General features: G+C 39.2%; 1 protein-coding gene across 5 annotated transcripts in view; it reads left to right on the top strand.

Annotated features, from left to right (window-relative positions):
- Positions 1–4,694: 4,694 nt before the first annotated feature.
- ENPP2 (ectonucleotide pyrophosphatase/phosphodiesterase 2) overlaps positions 4,695–19,490 on the top strand; it is a 78,391-nt gene continuing 63,595 nt past the window's right edge. For all 5 annotated transcript variants that reach the window (XM_044914293.1, XM_044914292.1, XM_044914291.1 and 2 more), the window contains exons 1-3: positions 4,695–4,928; positions 5,140–5,242; positions 15,148–15,303. In XM_044914293.1, coding sequence (XP_044770228.1) covers positions 4,896–4,928; positions 5,140–5,242; positions 15,148–15,303 — 292 coding nt within the window. In that variant the 5' untranslated portion in view covers positions 4,695–4,895. The remainder of the gene's footprint in view (positions 4,929–5,139; positions 5,243–15,147; positions 15,304–19,490) is intronic.

The raw sequence follows: 19,490 nt of genomic DNA, 5'->3' as shown, positions 1-19,490 counted from the left end.
TTTTTAAAACTACTGACAAATGTGTTAAAGCTATTAGCCATATCCCTTAATTTGAACTAATTCTAGAGTGTTAGCAAGTGGGTACATATCTCCACCTCTGTTTTATAATCCAATTAAAACTGAAGGAGTGACTTTACTGAGTACTCTATGTATTTGGTCATCACAATCCAATTCCAAATTCATTAGCTCGGGAGTCACACTTTACACCCTCCTGCCCCTCGATCCTTGTACCCAGTTCATTAATGGGTCTTTCCGCTGACTCTCCCAGCGTTCTCCCTCTCCACCACCATGACCTGCTTGGTGCCGGGGTCACTAGCTTCCGCCTCGATTACTCCATCATCTCCCAGCTGATTTACCATATCTGTCCTTGACTCCCTCTACTTCCTGTCCACACTGTACAAAGATTCATCCTTCAAAATCTGAGTAAACTTTCACCTGCATAAGTCCTTTTAAGGCTTTCCATCGCTTGTGGGGCAAAGACAATAGCACCCCACATGACAGAGGAAGTCCCGCCTGAGCTGGCCCCTCTGATCCCTCGGCTCATTGCACACCATTCTCACTTTTGCTCTTGCTACTCTAGTCAGACCAGCTGTCTTTCCATATCATGGGTGTGCTGAGCCTCCACCCTACACAGAACTTTGCACATCCTGTTCGCTCTGTCTAGAATCTTCTCTCTTACCTCGTTACTCCCACCTACCCTGCACATCTCAGCTCCACTCATACTCCACAAAGTCTTCCATGACCCTCTTGATGAGATCAGTCCAAAATCATAAGTTCTCACAGCAACATTTACTTCTACATTTCTACACTTAGCCAGTTACAATTTTAGTTTTATTTCTGTGTCTATTTGATTGCTATGGAGGGCAGGGGGCTGTGCTTGGTTCAGCTCCCCATATAATACTAGTGCCCAGAACAGTGCTTGGCACACAGTGGGAGCTAATGAATATTTGTCCAATGAATGACTGTTCTTAGAGGATAGAGAATGTTCTCCTGGGGGGGGCGTATACTTAGATTCCACTGGGAATTAATGTCATGCATAGAGATTTGCTATATAAATTGTAGCAAATTGAAAGATGTGCCAGTGTTGATTTCAGCTTTCAATTGTGTAATAACGAATAACACAAGTCCTGTTCGCATTTGAATAGATGTATGCTATTTCTCCACCAGAGAACCTCCTGGGGCCATAGATTACCCATAAAGCCTTGCATCTGTGGTTTAGAATCTTAAGTGGTGTCTATATACACATCTGCAGTCCTGACTTGCGGGAGCAACTGAGCCAGCTTGCTCCTCCATTAGCCACCATAATTTTTTGCTCAATTTAGATTGGTAAACCCCTTTCGCAAAGACTGCTGTCCTGTTTTTCTCCTGAATTTTCTAATAGCCGGCAACCACAGCAGATTTTAAAAAACAAGACTCAGTTCAAAGAGTTTTAAAATAGGGAGAATCCACGTGGCTTCTCTTTTCTTACTTTCTTAGTGTATATGCTGTATTTACTGCTAAGTGACACTGCTGAAAAATCAGGTGGTCAGTAATTGCCTAACACGAAAGTCTTAGAAGAATTCCGGGAACAGTGTTAAGTCGAGTCAAGACACCATTAGGCAGTTAATTCTGCATCATGAGAAAGTGGATGTAGATAAAGTCTGAATCAGTTCATGAAAATTTTGTAGTTACAGCAGGAGGCAAGAATGACAACCTTCAATTATGTATCTTTCAAATCTCACTACGAACCTCAAGCCCTCTTACCTTAATCAGGGCTTGGGAACAAGGATTCACAGAACCATTTCATGAAAGATAGACTGTGCATTAGTTAGTATAAATGCAACTACTGTATCGCAATCAGGCAACACACACACTGCTGCTTTGTACCACCAGCAAAGTAAATAAAATACTGTTCTGCTGCTTACAGTTTGGAGATGATTCTCATGGAGGAACAGCCATGGTGTGTCATTAAGAGATCTTGACTTTAATGTCCAATTAATAGTGAATGCTCTTAGTAATATATTAAAATTACATTATGAATGACACCAAACAATTCAACATGCAGGACATAAATAAATTAACTCAGAGTAATTTATGCCAATGCTCTGTTTCTCTCAATGTGCTCCTTACATTACTTGCATCAGAAGAACCTATTGTGAAGTTCTTGTCTGGCCTCTAAAATCCTCGTTTCTTCGCCCTGCCCCCTAGACCTGTTGAGTCCAAATCTTGGGGAGTAGATCGCAAGCATCCACATTGTAAACAAGCTCCGGGGGTGATTCTTATGCCCAATAAAGCTAGAGAACCACAGAATGATTACTAAGGCCTGAGACTGTCCCAAGATTTGTTATAGTTCTGGGGTTTTTTTTCTGCCAGGGGGCAGTGTTCTCTCTGACATATGGCTGGATTAATAAACCATTCTGGAAGTTAATTTTAGTCTTTTTCCTACACTTTCTTGTTTACTGACCCAACCATGGGTGACATTATTCCAAAATCTTAAACTCCAGATCAGGTAGACTTTCTTAATTGGGTTGTGTTTACAGAAGGTTGGGGACCACATTCCAGTCACTTAGTTGAGTTTCTAGACCTATGGTATGCATTTCCAGATTTTTTTCGTTTTCTTAGTTTTCGGTAATGAAGGGTAATTGTATTTTGTAGTCGATTTGATGCCGAAGGTATCATCCCCCTGAGAGTTAATTCATCACGATGTCTTTTAGTAAAATTCTGTTTAACGATGGTTAGATGGTGTGTGTGTGTGTGTGTGTATGCATGTGTGTGTGCACATGTGCTCTTGTGAATATGTGTGTTTTAATGAGTTCCGTGTGCACAACGACCTGAAGACAAATCTCCTTGACAGAATGGTTGATGAAAATAATGCCTGAGCTCAATCCTCTTAGATAATTGATAACAAGTGCTGTACAGAAGCCAATTATGGATCGACTATTACACTTAAGGCTTTTTTCCTTGCACAGCTATGCTACATGTCAAAAAAAATTAATGGATGATGTTCAGCTTCTGGGTCTATTTTTTTTCCACAAGGGGAGCCTTCATTATCCTCAAGCTGGGTTTCTATAATCAAATGTCAGACAGAATCTAAAGTTGGCAAGGGCCAGGGAGGTTAGAGAGAAGTGGAAGCAGGGTTTTGGGGAACATTTGGAACACCATTGGCATACAATGCAAGGCAGTCCCAGATTTACCTTGAGCTTTTCCTTTTCGGTGTACAGTTTTCTGCTGTAAAAGCAAGGCTGCATCTTGAAATTGAACACAAAGAGCAGAAGACTCTTACATGGGTTAACATCTTTCATAAGCCTTGCTAAATACCCAACTCCAAATCATTTCAGTATGGCACAGAAACTAAAGCAAGTGACTCTTGTAGAAAAATCCAGAAGCCTGCCATCTTTGCAAGAGTACAAAACTGAAGGGATTCTAGAAAGGCAACTTAAAGTTTGGCAGTGTTTTCTTTTTCTCAATTAGCTGTTACTGAATTCTAGAATATATAATGAAACCCAGGCCTACTGTGCAATCCACTGTAAACAAGGTCTTGCTTTTGTGCTTTCATGTTTGTGCTATCATGTTTAATTTGAACCCAGCCACTGCCCCGTTAGTAATGTGTTGCATGGTAAGCGCTGTATTTGTTTATGGACACACAGATGCTCAGCGCGAGATTGATGGTCCCTGGGCCTGGCGCGAGGGAAACCAAAGGCCAGCCTTCTTCCCTCCTTTGAATCCAAAAAGCAGACAATATTTAAATAACTTTCAGATTTAGAGACCTTGATTTCTTTTAGAAGCCTCCTGGTTGCCAAATGCTTCATAAAGGAACTTTTAACATTTACAACAGCCTTAAAGGACAGCATTTGGGGGCTAGAGGACCATGCAACTGGAAAATAATCAGGGAAACCGTTTTTAAAGCTAACTTCTTGCTGCCATTGAGATTTCCTTCCTAAATTCAATCACTAATAAAGCTTCCCCATCCAGCCCCTCCCCTTCCGTCCTCGCTCCCCTCCCCCCCCAATAAAAACCAAGCTGACAGTTTTTTTTTTTCAGGAAGAAGAGACAGGCTGAAGATACTTTGTCCTTCTGCACAGGGCAGAAGGACTCTCTGCTGCTTAGCTGGCATTCCCAGTATTTTGATAAAAGTTACTTCTCTAAAGGCTAACAACACCACGAGGAAAAATAATGCTATCTCTTGTGTTAGTTACAATCTTGGGAGATTTTATCGTGAGAAATATTTGAGTAGTTGGGAGTAGCTGAGAATGTGGCAGTAGGGACAGGGTCATTTAAACTGCCAGAAAAAATAAATAAATGGGAAAGACAGGGGTAAGTTGTTACGTTTATAAATTATAAAACTTTCCTTGTTTTTTTTTGTTTTTTTTTAAATAAAGTCGTGAGGTTGACTACATTGAATAACTACATTGTAAACCTTAAAAGCTTAAAGCTGGTGGAAACCCTTTTACAGCTCTGTTTTGTTTTTATCAGATCAAATACATTTGGTTTCTTTTTTAAAACCATGTTTTTGTGAGGGAAGGAAAATGAACATGCACTGTTATTGGCCACAGCAACATAAGAAACCCTCATGTTACCAGAGGAAACCACATGAAAGTGTGTGTGTGTGTGTGTGTGTGTGTGTGTGTGTGAGAGAGAGAGAGAGAGAGAGAGAGAGAGAGAGAGAGAGAGAGAGGGGCGGGACCGATAAGGGGGTGGAGAGAAGCAGAGGGATGTTTCAAGCCTCTTAGGCTCAGAGCTGCCATTTGTGAACCAATCCTGATGAAATCCAGCTCCGGACAAATCAGAGGAGGCTGTCAACTTCCCAGGTGGGATTACTTGTAGTTAATAGACTGAACTCAGAGCCCCAAAAAGCAGTGCATTCAGTGTAGGCAAGAGAGAATACAGTGCAAGAGGCTTTCCAAGAACCCTCTGCCATGGCCAGGAGAAGCCTGTTCCGGCCCGATCAGGTAGGATAGATGATGGCATTGCAGGGGGAAGGACTTGATGTGGAGAATCAGGTCCTGATTTTGGATTCTTCTTTTTGTTTTAAAACCAAAGACAGCACTTTACAGTGCATTTTGGAAGTTGTAGGATGGGGTGCTGATGTTGAAGTCCTCTGAATTGCCTTCATGTCATTTGACTAATTAGCCTGACACCTTGATCTCCTTACTCCCTTAGGTAATATCGCTGTTCACTTTTGCTGTTGGAGTCAATATCTGCTTAGGATTCACAGCAAATCGAATTAAGAGGGCAGAAGGATGGGATGAAGGCCCTCCTACAGGTAAGTGTAGCGACTGTTCGTGCACTCAGTCCTTTTAAAATATTATGCACTGGATAATCAATATAAACTCCTGAAGAAATGCATCTTTAAGCTAATCTTGCAGTATAACTAATTGAGTCCTAGATTTCTTTGGAGTAAAAATAGCTCTGTGTGTAATTCAGGTGAGAGAATGTGGTTTTAACTACGAGAACATGTATGCTTGCTCTGTGATTAACAGGCTATTTCAATCTTGGTACTCTGGAACTTATAAATGTTAAGATAAAATTCAAACTCTTGTTAACAGACAAGGCTAAGATAGAAGTGGTGGGAACAGGTGCTGGTTTAATATTGGAGAGACATGAATTTGATTTATTGTCATGTGACATAGGATGTAATATTTGTCTCCAGAAACTTCTGATCTCCAAAAAAAAAAAGGAGTGGCAGAAAAAAGCAGTGAACTGTCTTTCTGTGAAACTTCAGCATTTAGGACTATGAGATGAGATTAAGAGTTACCTAAAATAGGGAAAATATAAGAGAGAAGAGGTGCTTTGAAGAGCTTACAGGATTGACTTGCACCCAGTTTTCTCTTTTGGCATAAGGAAAGGTAAGTTTTAATAGTGTACCTTGACTTAACTAATAGAACCAAAGTGAAGGCGTTTCCTTTTACAATACACTACGCCATCAGCAGTGTGGGAATTCTTATAAAGGAGCTCCTTGTGCAGACCGAGGGGGCTTAACTGACCAGGTCTTAAGTAATGAGTTGGTTAATTTCCTGGAAATTGGAGCTGCTGATGGTTTTATAAATAAAAATTACATATTAAGTAATGGGTACTCTAGGGGGCAATATTTTCTTGACTTTCTCTGACATCTCAGCGTGTTTGCTGCTTTCCTGCAGATTTTGAATTTCTCTGTATTTTTTGACCTGACTGATCTAAAAGATGGTCACCTGTCTCTGTTCAGCCAGCACAAACTTTTATTAACCAAGTCAGGATACATATATTGATGGAATACTAGGTCTTCCTTGCATCAAGTAAGTTGCTTTTGAGTCAGGCCAGAAGGTTGAAAGAATAATATTAGAAGTAGTTTAATGAGTCAAAGTGGGGTGTGGTTGGGGTGAAAAGTAGAGAATAGATCATAAAAATTGCACCCCCAGTGAGCCAAATGGGCAAAATGAGTTGTCTTCTGTTGGGGAGGGAGAGGAGAGGAGATCACTGGGCTGGAGAATCCTGTTTTTATTGGTGACAAATGCTGTCTTCAAAGACCTCTTTTTCTTGTTCCAGACAAGTATAATACCCATTAGCACTGATTATAACTGCACAGACGGGAAGGGGGATTGGATTCTTAGTATCTTCATATGGGCAAGCTAGCAGCTCGAGAGCCCACTGCTGGTTCTTTCCAATGCATCCTAAAAGGAACTGCTTTTCTGTTTCATAGTCCTATATTACTTCAGCCAAAACTGAGAGGACAAGGTGTTTTCTTAATGAATGTGTAAGATCAAGTCACTCATTATTTTCAAAGTTGGCTCTTTTTGGAAAACATGAAGGTTCTGGACTGACGACCTGGATCCATAGAATTTGCCGTGTGGCCTTGGGCAAGTCACTTGTGACGTCTGTGTCCTTAGCTGTATAATGAGAGCAGGCCTGGATGATTTCTAAGTTTCTTTCTGGATTAAAAAAAAAAAAAGCTCTTGATTCCATCCGTTCTGTTTCATTGACTCTTGAATTTGTGTGCGCTCTACTGGAGAACTTGAAAAGTATAGAACAGATTTATTAATCCTTAAATGTATTTTGTGTATAATTATCTCCATACATTATAAGAAACAGCTCTAAGAACTATTGAGTCTATGTTACTTCTGTAAAAATAATATAATCTATATTATAATGTATACATCTGAGTGATCTTAAATGTAGTACAGAATATTTGCTTCTTGAATTATTTAATTAAATCATTGATTATTTTAGGCCTTTATGGTATCTTCTAAAATAATTTTTCAGTGGAAATTCTACCTCTTTGAAGCTTAGTTGGGATACAATGCCATTTAAGTCTGAGTTTTAGGATTTTGGTATGCCTGAACACTTTTTATTTTTAATTTTTCTGTTGTTGTAGTTTACCAGCTTTTTAGGCACTAATGGTTGTTTTCTCCTGAATATAGACCAGAGATATACTTTGGAAACTGGATGAGAGCATAGTGCAGAGAGTTTAAGCATGTTCATCTTTTTAAATGTTATATGTGCCTGGAAAGGGCCTCCCTCAAATAATGCATGTGGTTGGTTATTCTGTAAGAAAGGCTTTCACATCAGAAAGCATTGGGCAAACTTTTATATATGTATTAGGACAAGATACTAAAAAGGAAAGGCAACCATGCCTATTTTCAGCAATGCTTTCATGTTCCAAAGAAATCCTGAGAAGCTCAGTGCTTCAAGACTGTTTGACCAAATGGAACACAAAGGGTATTAATATATGGCTAGCTAGCTTCAGACTGACCAGAGCAAGATCTCCCATTCAAAAGCATGCACTTCCTTGCTTAGTAAATGTAGTTTCTCAGAGTCCTCAGCAATAGGTGAGAATGTTCTACACACAGGGCAGACCCTCACTGCTGTACTATGGACTGGGGTGTTAGTTTCAAGGCTGTGGCAGTGCAAACAGACTGTTATAATTAACTAACTAGCACACTTGTTGGCTGGATTTATTGTTAGGACCTAGTGATCTATCGGAAGTACTGGTAGAATAGGGTTTCTTCTACCAGATGATAAGAGATCTATGGATTTGGGCGTCTGGGTGGCTCAGATGGCTAAGCGTCTGCCTTCAGCTCAGGTCATGATCTCAGGGTCCTGGGATCGAGTCCCGCATCGGGCTCCCTGCTCCTTGGGAGCCTGCTTCTCCCTCTGCCTCTCTCTCTCTGTCTCTAATGAATAAATAAATAAAATCTTAAAAAAAAAAGAGAGAGAGATCTATGGATTTATTAGGAGATATGAAATGAGCAGAGCTAATTATAATTCTATTGGGTAAATATAATGGTCAATCAGGTGCATGGGATGGCTAGAATACATTTTCAAAGAAAATGTAAATAATAAGTGCACATCAGTTTGACATCTTTGTTCATACATCTGGTGTAGCCAGCTTGATTTACCTTTAAGATTGCAAGAGAATTTATGTGTATACAGGTGTGTGCGCATGCACTCACGTACTTGTGCGTATGTGTATGGTTGTGGTGTGAGAGTGGAGGTAATTTTACTGAAGTTTGTGATAGATTCCCTTTCAGTCTCCAGATGGAAATGGAATATCCTCTGAAATATAAGCGACTTAATACTTGGAAGACACAGGGAAATTTGTGAGCTTGTGAATAAACTGGCTAATAGAGACTCGAAAGCCCCAACCAACTCGTCATCATTTTTAGTGGCTCCAAAGTTTAAAAGTGTGTAGATGTGAATGAAATTCATGAGTAAATGTAAAAGGAGGAGGATCTCCCACAGCTTTATGAGTAAAGTGAGTCTTTGTGAATCGCAGAGAAAACAACAATGGTTAAGAGGAACGGGAAGGTTTGTGTTCATCTGATAAAGTTTGGAATCTCATTCTACAATGAAAAACTGTCTTGATGATGGCAAAGTAGCATGTAGGAAACTGTAAAGCTGACAAATACAACAGCCATGATTCTGGAAGGAAAACTTTCTCATGACTTGATGGGACTTGATGTTAAATATAATGTAGAGTCAGGGGTGTTTATTTATTGAGAGAGAGAGACAAGGAGGGGAGGGAGAGAGGGAGAGGGAGAGAGAGAATATGAAGCAGGCTCCATGCCCAGGATGGAGCCCGACATGGGATTCGATCTCACAACACTGAGCTCATGACCTGAGCCAAAATCAAGAGTCAGTTGCTTAACCAACTGAGTCACCCAGGTGCCTTGAGTCATAGGGTGTTTTAAGTAAATGGAATAAAACTGTCTGAAGAAGAGTCTAAGGAGGGCACAGGTCTTTCAGGGCTTTGTTAAATGGAGCTCTGGAGTAGGGGTTTTTCATTTATCTTAAAACTATACAGAATCCTCTATCTTGTCTGCGTGACCAGAAATCTCAGTCCTCAATAGTTATTCACATAGATTCTTGAACCAAAAAACCTTTCCAAATCATGTCTTCATCAAACTCATAGCCTGTGTGCAGAATTTGGAAAAAATCCTTTGTGAACAAAAACAGTGCTATAGTTGTATTCAGATGGTCTAAAATTTTAGCCAGGCCCTTGCTAGCTCAGATTAGCCTGAGGGTTCTGATTTTCCAACCAGAAAAACGGGAATAATGTTGCCTCTTTATCGGAAAAGGTTTTCGAGAACAAAATGCCGTATTAGAGTTGTTGAGAATATGAAGTGTTAAATATATGATGATACATTTAATTTATCTTCACTTATGTTCCAAGACCACGGTCTAAATTTTTACTTTTTCAAGTTGCCAATACCTGTGATTTTGATGACAGCGTTTCATTGTTTGGGGGCAGATTTGCAAACCATTCAGACATACTCTACTGACTACCATCATAAATGCTGCTTGAGGGGTTTAAAAGTTGAACTAAAGTTTTTGATCTATTTTATTTACGTTGCATAGAAAACTGTTTTCTTCTAGTTTACCAGATCTTTCTACATGAGAATGTTGTGTTTATAAACGCTTAAAAGTGCAGGTGCCTGAAAACTTCCCAGGTAGACCTATTTACTGAAAAAGTTGTCCATAAAAGCTGGTCCAGAATCTGACAAGGAGGAGAGAATGGATGCCACTGTAGTGGGTATTTATGGGAACTAATGTCTTTAGGAAGCAGAGAGACTAACATGGAGGCCAGTATGTAAGTGCTGCTCACTATGGGCTGAGGTCAATGGTATCGAGAACACATGGCCACTGTGGTACAAGAAAGTATGACCATAAAGGATGAATCATATACTCCAGAAGAGGCATAAGACAGCATTAAATGCTAGAGTTGGTCAGCATCTTGAATGTCGTCCATGTTGACCGCCTCCTTTCCCTGTGGTTTTGCTTTAGACATGGCAGGCAGACAGAGGAAAACCAGTTCTGTGTCAGTGTTCTTCAACAGGAGGCGGCATAACCACAGCCCACAGCCCATTGCAAGCCTTTCCTCTCACTTTCAGGAAGCACTCGGGCTGAGGACCACAGAGAACGGGAGGAACAGACAGGGTGCCATCTCTCAAATCCTGGACCACAGGATCACCACGCAAAGCTTAGAAGAAAGAGTCTCCCAGCTTTAGGAAACTAAAGGTTTTCAAACTTAAATACTGCTTCCCTCGCCAGTCATCATCCAAATCAGAAAATTTCCATTTTGCAGAGGGGTTTAGAGGAAAACAGGATTGGGGGTCCGGGATGAACTCACGAGTAGGTCACAATTCTTGTCATGAATTATGTTCTTTCCAATGGTCTATTAAATTATTGGTAGTTTTTCCCCATATAAATGGCACCAGAATTCTATGACACCGCCTCTGTGTATGTATGGTAAGATGGAATGTTTTATTTTTTATCTTTTTAGAAAGATTTTATTTATGTATTTATTTGAAGAGTGGTTGGAGGGGAGGGGCAGAGGGAAGAGGGAGAGAGGGAATCTCAAGCAGACTCTGCGCTGAGCATGGAGCCCAATGTGGGGCTCGATCTCACGACCCCGAGATCATGACCTGAGTTGAAATCAAGAGTCAGATGTTCGAATGACTTAGTCACCCAGGCGCCCCGATGGAATGTTTTAGAAATAAGATTTTACTTAACTAAGTGAAAATAATTTCACTTGTTTCTATCAGAATTATGAATTTGAGTGTAATAAATCATGTTTTTATGTTGGTGGTTTTTAAATCATGAAATGCTTCTGTGAAAAATAAGGAATGTATAGCACTTTTTTATGCCTATCGTATATGTACATATATATATGTTTTAAAATTTGAAGTCCCTATTATAAGAAAATGTGTCTGTATAGACTATAAGAGTTATTTTTTAACATTCTGGAACTGAGTTGCATCTTTAAGTGAAATAACATTATTTAAATATGTAATTAAGAAGGCAGCAATAGAATTTGAATCTCATAAAAGTATTGGCAAATGTCTCGTATGAAATTCTAAACCTCCATACTTATCACACATTTTTGTCTTGATCCTTTCAAGGTGTTTGTTTTTGTCTTTTGTCTTCCTTGTTGGTTCTGAGTTTTTATGGAAGTCTCAGTAATTATGAGACACCACAAATCCACTGATCCTGCAGTTTTCATCACACCGTTCAATAAACTATAGAACTTGATTTAGGTCAGGTAAAGGAAAGCTTTACAGATTTTAGAATTTAGACGTATACTAAGTCAGAGAATCTTTGTATATTTAACCATGGAACCAGGTTAAAATTTTCCAATAAAAAGTGAAGACCTCAAATCTGTCCTTAGGCTGGTGTGGGGGGAAGGACATGAGACATGGGCATGGAATGAAAAAGCCAAATGTGGAGGATGATTGCAGAGCTAGAAAAGCATGGGGATTAGAGCTTGTTATGGAAGATGGAGGGGGTGGGATGGGCCCTGGAAAGGCAAAGTGAATGTGACTCTATCACCTGATTTGATTAAAAGAGGTGCAGAAGTTCAAATTCTTGAGATTATTGGATTGGAAGAACTACATGGATCAATTCATCTCCCCATTTCTCTTGCTGCCATTGTCAGCTGAGTCCAAGCCAGCCAAGAGTGAATTTGGCATATGTGTCCCTAGTCCATACTGGCCCCAGAATTTATTCTTACTTGCAAGCTGTTGGTAAACATCGAGTCCAACACTTTTTATGATCTGTGTGTTTGCATGATGAATGTAAGAGCAACTCTTGCTTAACAAAGCTGTCTTCCATTTAAGGTTTGGCAAAGAAGATTATCATTCGGGGGAAAGCTATTGAGTGAGATTCAATTATTTTTCAAAAACAAAGTGGGGGATACAGTCAGAGAATAATCAAGGCTGTAAGAATATAGTAAAAATCACATGACCAGCATGGATGGAGAAAGGTTTAAAATGGCTGAAATTCCACACAGATGTTTTAAAAGTAAAGAGAGAAATAGGGAAGAGATTGTGATGAAGGAAAAGCAAAGAGCATGATTGGAGGAATATTTCGAATGCAGGCTGGACACCATAAAGAAGAGAAGACAGGACAAGTCAACAACTGTGAACAATGTGCCTTTGGACCTCTTAGCATTATCTCAGCGATAAGCATAGCTGAGCATATTTATGTTTGCAGCTCATGGGAATGAATTCTCCTCAGAATTTATTAGATGGCTACTGATTCTGGCTAAACGGTACCCTTAAAAAAAGGAATAATTCAATTATAAGTGTTTTTCTTATCTTTGTTTTTACTATAGGGCTTTCTCTATTTTTACTTTTTGCGCATCTCAACACCCCCCTCCTCCTACCGTGTCTTATGGCCCAGCATGCACTGTTGATAGGTTGGCCAAAGTCAATAGAAAAATGTGGTTTTTGAACCAGAGGTAAGGCACTGCATTGGAAACTTGACATTATTTCCTAAACTGAGCTGGTGCGGTTTGTACGTATTTCAACATCCCAGAATCAACCATGCACAAGCGTTTCACATCTCATGGTCTAGTGAATCTGTTTGCTTTACTTGAACTGATCTGATGCCATAAAGGCTAGGATTGGGTGACTCTGACTTTTAAAAGGACAAGGGACTGAGGGATGAACGGGATGTTCAGATAAATGGCTTCAGTGAACCTGGAAATGTTATTTAACTTCTGTTCTCTGCCTGCTTCTTATGTTTGCTTGTTTTTAAAAGTAATGTGTGCTAATTGTAAAAAACTGAAAAATTCATAAACATAAATAAGGAAATAAGATTATACATAGCATGCCATCAATAAAATTTGTTAAGCTATTTATACATAATATCTATTATATAATACATACTTTATACATATATACACACAGGGATATATATATATGTTCAGGGATATATATACACACAGGGATGGAGATAGAAGAAAGCGAACAAGCAAAAGACATTTATAAAATTGTAGAAGTTTCAAACTACAGAAAGGTTAAAAAAATCCCTCTGCTTCTCTCTTTCTCAGTCATTTTGCTCAAATATAATTCCTGTAAAGAGTTTCTTGGGGGGGGGAGGGAGGTTATTGACACTTGTACGTTTTCTCAACGCCTCTGCCGCCCCTCCCTTCTCTGGCTCTGCTTTTATTTTTATATTTATTTATATCCTCATTGCTCTCTTTCCCTCTATTTTTGACACAAAATACAATGTATAATATTTAATACTATCATACTGTTCTGTCACTTTGCTCTTTAAAAAAACATGTTTATATATTTTGTAGACCTTTCCATATCAGCCTATGCAGATCTGACTCATTCTTTGTGAGGGCTGGGGCAATATTCCACTTATGGATATGGTGTTGTACATATATCTTGACAAAGTTTTGCAAATATACACGAGAAGTGAATTTCTAGTAATGGAATTTTGGGGTGAAAGATTCATATGCATTTCCAAATTGTGTTCTATTTTACAAAAAATTTCATTCCTAGCAACAGGTAGGACACTGCTTACACTTTCCATTCATTAGAAATTAATTATTTTGTAAGCTAGAATGAGGATACAGCTTAATTTTTTTCTAGTCAGCCGGTTATTCTAGCACTACTTACTAATTAATCCTTCTTTCACCTCCTAATTAATCCTTCTTTCTTTCTCCAATTGCTTTCATTATAAATAAATTCTCATATATTTGGCTCTATTTCCCATCCCCACCCTCAGCACTGATCTACTTATTTCCTGGTACAAACTGTTTTAATTATTTAACTTCAGAATATACTTTACTATCTAGTCTTCACCAAATTACTCTCCTTTCCAGTGTTTTTCATTTCATATATTCATTTCTTATAAACTTTTAATATCCTCTCCAGTTTAAAAGACTCCTCTTTATATTTTTATTGTGATTGCATTGAATCTTCAAGTTTAATTAGGAAGAACTGATATTTTTATAACATTAATTATTTTTATCTCCAAGATGGTATATCTTTCCATGTAATGAAATCTTTTGAAATATCTTTTTGTAGAGTTTTAATGTGTTCTTCAGGTAGGTCCTACATATGTCTGATGAAATTTATACCTAGATATCATATCTTTTAGGCACTATGATGAATGGAACTTCCGTTGAATTTTTCAACTTAATTGCTTATATCATACAAATATGTAGAATTTTTGTCTGTTCCCCCCCCCCAAATTTTTAGCTGATTCTTGAGATTTCTAGACATATAGTTGTATCATAGAAAATAAAGAGGATTTGTTTTTGACAAGCTGAGATTGTGGTGTTTGTGTTTGTGTTACTCCAATTATGGGTGTAGATTTAATGACTGGAAGAGATCTTACAAGTCTCCTATTTCAGTTCCCTATGTTCAGACTGTTCTCAGAACATTTAGCTTCAAATCTCCTTACAAAAAGTTACAGATTTTCAAAGAGGGAAATGAACTCTTTTTTCTAAGTGTGTACATCAGTGTTCTCTTCTCTGTTGGCATCATTAGCATCCACAGAGATGCTAACCCTCCCAGATCTGTAGTAATAATAATTGTAAACAGTACAATAAAACCAACAACCAACATTCATTGTACTTTCTGTGTCCAACAGACTGCTAAGTGTTCTGCATGGATTGTTTCCTTGAATTCTCATTATAATTTCCAGTTACTTTCGTTAATCCCCCCCTTTGCAGATGAGGACACTGGCATAGGAGGTTTAGCGACCTGCCAAGGGTCCATAGCAGCCTGACCAGGGGCCATAGCAGCCTGACCAGGGTTAGCTAGCAGGTGATGGCGCCAGGCTGCTCAGTTAGAGCATGACTGTGTCACCACTCTGCGCTCCTTCTCACTTGTCCCCTCTCCGCAATGACATGACCCATTTCCCAATTCCATTGCTCTTGCCTCTTGTATCTTGCAGTGTTATCAGACTCCCCCTGGACCAACACCTCTGGATCATGCAAGGGCAGATGCTTTGAACTTCAAGAGGTTGGACCCCCTGATTGTCGTTGTGATAACCTATGTAAGAGCTACAGCAGTTGCTGCCATGACTTTGATGAGCTTTGTTTGAAGACAGGTGGGTAACTTTTGAGTCCTCTGGAGACTTGATTGGATGGCTTAAAGGCCCTCGGCTGCTCTTCTCCCTGGCATTGCCACCCTGCTTTGGCCAAACGAAACTGTGCGGGTTGGTTTTGTTTCTCGAATGATTATCGATTGTATTATGAGTATACCCTGTGTGACTGTTGTTTGCCTACCAGGCCTACCCAAAGAATGTTCTTTGCAACTGCAATCGTTATTTTATTAGTTTCGGAAGTATTTATGGTCAGGTGCTTTTTTCCCCCCCTCATCTTCATCATTTCTGTCTCTTGCTGTCAATTTCCACATTCACTGCTAGGGCACATGGGCTGAGACTGTGAGCATTCTTAAGGATTGGGGCTTTTCTGTTTTAATTTTCATTTTTTTTAATTTTTGCTTGCCTGCTCAGTGTACAGCATTTGTGTTATTTCATCTTATATAGTAGCTGTTGGCCTACCCTGATGTAATTCCCCATTCTCTGTGCAAGTGGAAAGTTGTTATGGAATTCTACTTGGGGTCACATGCTCAGGGTAGCTCTAAAATATTCCTCTCACTCTTCCTGGCCTTTCTTTCCATGTCTTCTATACTGGAACCATCAGTAGAACATCTGGACTTCAGAATGAAGACTCTTTTTTTTTTTTTTAATTTTTTTTTTTTAATTTATTTATTTGACAGAGAGAGACACAGTGAAAGAGGGAACACAAGCAGGGGGAGAGGGAGAGGGAGAAGCAGACTCCCAGCTGAGCAGGGAGCCCGATGCGGGGCTCGATCCCAGGACCCTCGGATCATGACCCGAGCCGAAGGCAGACGCTTAACGACTGAGCCACCCAGGCGCCCCCAGAATGAAGACTCTTGAGTTGAGAAGAAGCACCTTTGTAGACATTTGCCACCTCACCTGCTCTGTTTCCAAAGCCTAACACTTTATTTATTTATTTTTATTTTATTTTTTTAAGATTTTATTTATTTATTTGACAGAGAGAGCACGAGTAGGCAGAGTGGTAGACAGAGGGAGAGGGAGAAGCAGGCTCCCCGCTGAGCAGAGAGCCCGACGTGGGGCTCGATCCCAGGACCCCGAGATCATGACCCGAGCCGAAGGCAGACGCTTAACCAACTGAGCCACCCAGGCGCCCCCAAAGCCTGACACTTTAGATAGGATTCTGGAGATACCTTGTAGGCTCTCCAGCACGCCTCTGGGCAACATCGTATGCAAACTCTGACAAAGATGACCGTCAACCCTGTTAAGATCACTAAATGCAGAGATTCGACAGCTTCCTTGACAAGTTATTACTTGTTTTTGGACTTTTATGATTGAGATGCTTCTTTCAAAAATCTGACTCATATTATCATTGATATTAGCCTTATCTTTCTAATGATATCATTAGCAACAGAGACATTATTCTCCTTTACTAAAGAAATAGCCCTTGATTCATGTGAAAACCGATACCAGCTCTCTTACTAGTTCTGGTTTGTTTGCTTTCCCCCCCCCTCCAAACAAGAAGAGTTTTATTAGGCTGTTTTCTGTATAATACATTTTCCAAACATGTAGCCATTTTTTTTTTCTTGTTACTTTCCTTTGGAACTTCTCCCAGGTTCCTTAGTTGTGGGTCTGCAAACTTAAATGCTGAGAACCCTGTAAACTGAACATATGGATGGAACAGATGTTCTAGTAGAGTTCTTTGGCTCTAAAACATTGTTTCAGACCAGCAGCCTGTGATTGCTTGGCACCGGGGGCCTAACTGATGCTTGTTTCCTCTGCTCCATGAGCATCTGGCCTCTGACATGTCATCTCAGCTGTCTGGATTCCTGATCTTAGAGCTCCTTGCAAAGTTTAGTGGATGTCTTCACTCCAGCTTAGCTCTCTCTGAATGTTGTTCATGCCTCTCTTCCCAGGTGTAATAAATATGGAAGATAATAACATTTTTGAAGTAGTTTATTTTCCCGTGTACCAAGATAATGTATGCCAAATGCGGAAGAATCAAATATCAAATAATAACAAAAGGTTGAAGGAGAAAACAAAAGTCTCTGAGATCCTACTGTGATAGCACAAGCCACTTTCTAGAGATAAGCACAATGTTTCAGTGTAGACCCTGACGACTATATGTGCGTGTATGTGTATTTATACGAGTGTGTATATGTATATGCCTGGGAGGGGTGTGTGTGTACTTATATATCTCTTTACACACCATTCTTTTGAATGCCTACATAGTATTCCATTGAACAGATGCGCAACCTGCTTCACTGAGTAACTGATCAGCATTTAGATTTTCCCCAATTGTTGTTATTATGAACAATGTATCAATGAATGTGGTTCATATGTATTCATATTTTTGTCTGTTTTCCTTAAGATAAATTCCTAGGAGTGGGATTTTGAATCAAAGTGTGCATTTTTAAAATTTAAATATTTTAAATATATTAAATATATTAAATTTTAAAATTTAATATATTACAAAATTAACACTTCTCAAAGTTTATATTCCTCTCAAAGGGTACAAGAGCCTTTCACCACTCCCTTTTCAGCATATCCTCACTTTTAAAATATATATTCTTATTAAAAAAAATCTCTTTATCTGATCTGATAGGTAACTCCCCTATTATTCCATAAGGTTAAATGTTTTTTTTTTCTGTTTATTTCTATGTTTGCTTTCAAAATTGTACAGCTGACTGACTCCTACTTTGCTTGTGGTTCACTCTGAACCCTGGCTTTTTAAAATTCCATTCTTACACAAAGCCGGTAGTTCCTCAATAAATTTAGCTTGTTAATAGTTATGCTTTTTTGTAAACAAAGGGATTTTCTTAAGGAACTAGGGCAGCAATAAAAGTATATTGGTTAAGAGTTATCCTTGATTTGGGAAAAAAAAAAATCAGTCCAAGCAACCTTGGAAAATTGCTAACCGTTGGGAATAGCAGGTCCTGAATAAAGGAATTCCAAGCATTTCATCTGCTGGGGAAGAGAAGTCAGAGGAAGAGGGGGTATCAAAAAATCAGAGAATAGAATTTGGATACAAAGGTAATTCTAAAAGAGTGGAAATTAAATAGTAGTTGTCTGGTTTTCTAGCATGGCAACTAGTACCTCTTTATCCATTTATTCACCTAGCAAAGTGTCCGTTGGTGGAATATTACTAAGAAGCAACATTGCTTCCTAAAACCATTGCCTTCCACTTATGATGTATTTTAAGAGATGAAGACCTCAAGTGTCCTTAGCTCAGAGAGGGCTTTCTTGACCATTCTATGTCAAGTAGCATGCCCTTTCCATCCTGTCACTCTCTGTCAGTACCATCCTGTTATTTCCTTCATAGCACTTATCATGAGCTGAAATTATCTTGTTTCTACTGGTCTACTTGCTTATGGTCTTTCTTTCCCAATTGAAATATAAGCTCCATGAAGATGGCCTGTCTTGTCTTTCTTGTCCTTCATGACCTCCCCAGCACCTAGAGCATGGAAAGCATAATAGAAATATTTATTGAATAAATGAATTCATTATGAAGTTTCTCAGTGTATCAATCTTGAATGTAAAGAGTCACATTTTATTTTCATGGTAATTTGCAAGCAAACTGAATGAATGTTCGTGGAACACCTAACACGTGCCAGGCACAGTCTCAGGCACTGGAGATGTCATGGTGAAAAAAGAGATGTGATTTTCTTTTCTGGCCAGGGAGTTTACAGTCTGGTGGATGAAAAGGCAAGCAAAAAAAGATAGCACTCTCTTCTAGAGGAAAATATTAATTGTCTCAATATTTCCTGTTGATAGAGTTAAACCATGAACTCTCGATCAAGTATGCTCAGACAGAGATCTGTAACCCATCCACTAGACCCCTGGAAAGGAGGGGCTGTGACCTCTCCTTGTAGATAGGGCCACATTTTGGTCAATGATTGGAACTGTGAGTGTTTTTTCATATCCCTTTAAACTCTACGTGTCTGTTTAGGACTTGACCCTTCAGCTGCAACTTTCAGCAGGTAGAGGATTTGGTTGCACCATCATTTGTATTTAAATCAAGCTCATTAAAGTCAAGTAAAGCTACTTTGGGAAATAAAAGAGCCCAGCTTTGGTGACTATGCCTACGATGGTAGAAACTCCTATCACAAACCTTACATACCATCTATTTTACTGGCTTTTTTTTTTTTTTTTTTTTTTTTTTAAGGCCATAATAGGCATGGTTACCTTTTTTCGAAGGGGCCCAAAATAGTTTG

The sequence above is a fragment of the Neomonachus schauinslandi genome, chromosome 4, assembly GCF_002201575.2.
Source record: "Neomonachus schauinslandi chromosome 4, ASM220157v2, whole genome shotgun sequence".
Lineage (NCBI taxonomy): Eukaryota > Metazoa > Chordata > Mammalia > Carnivora > Phocidae > Neomonachus > Neomonachus schauinslandi.
This window is presented reverse-complemented; position numbering and strand designations above follow the sequence as displayed.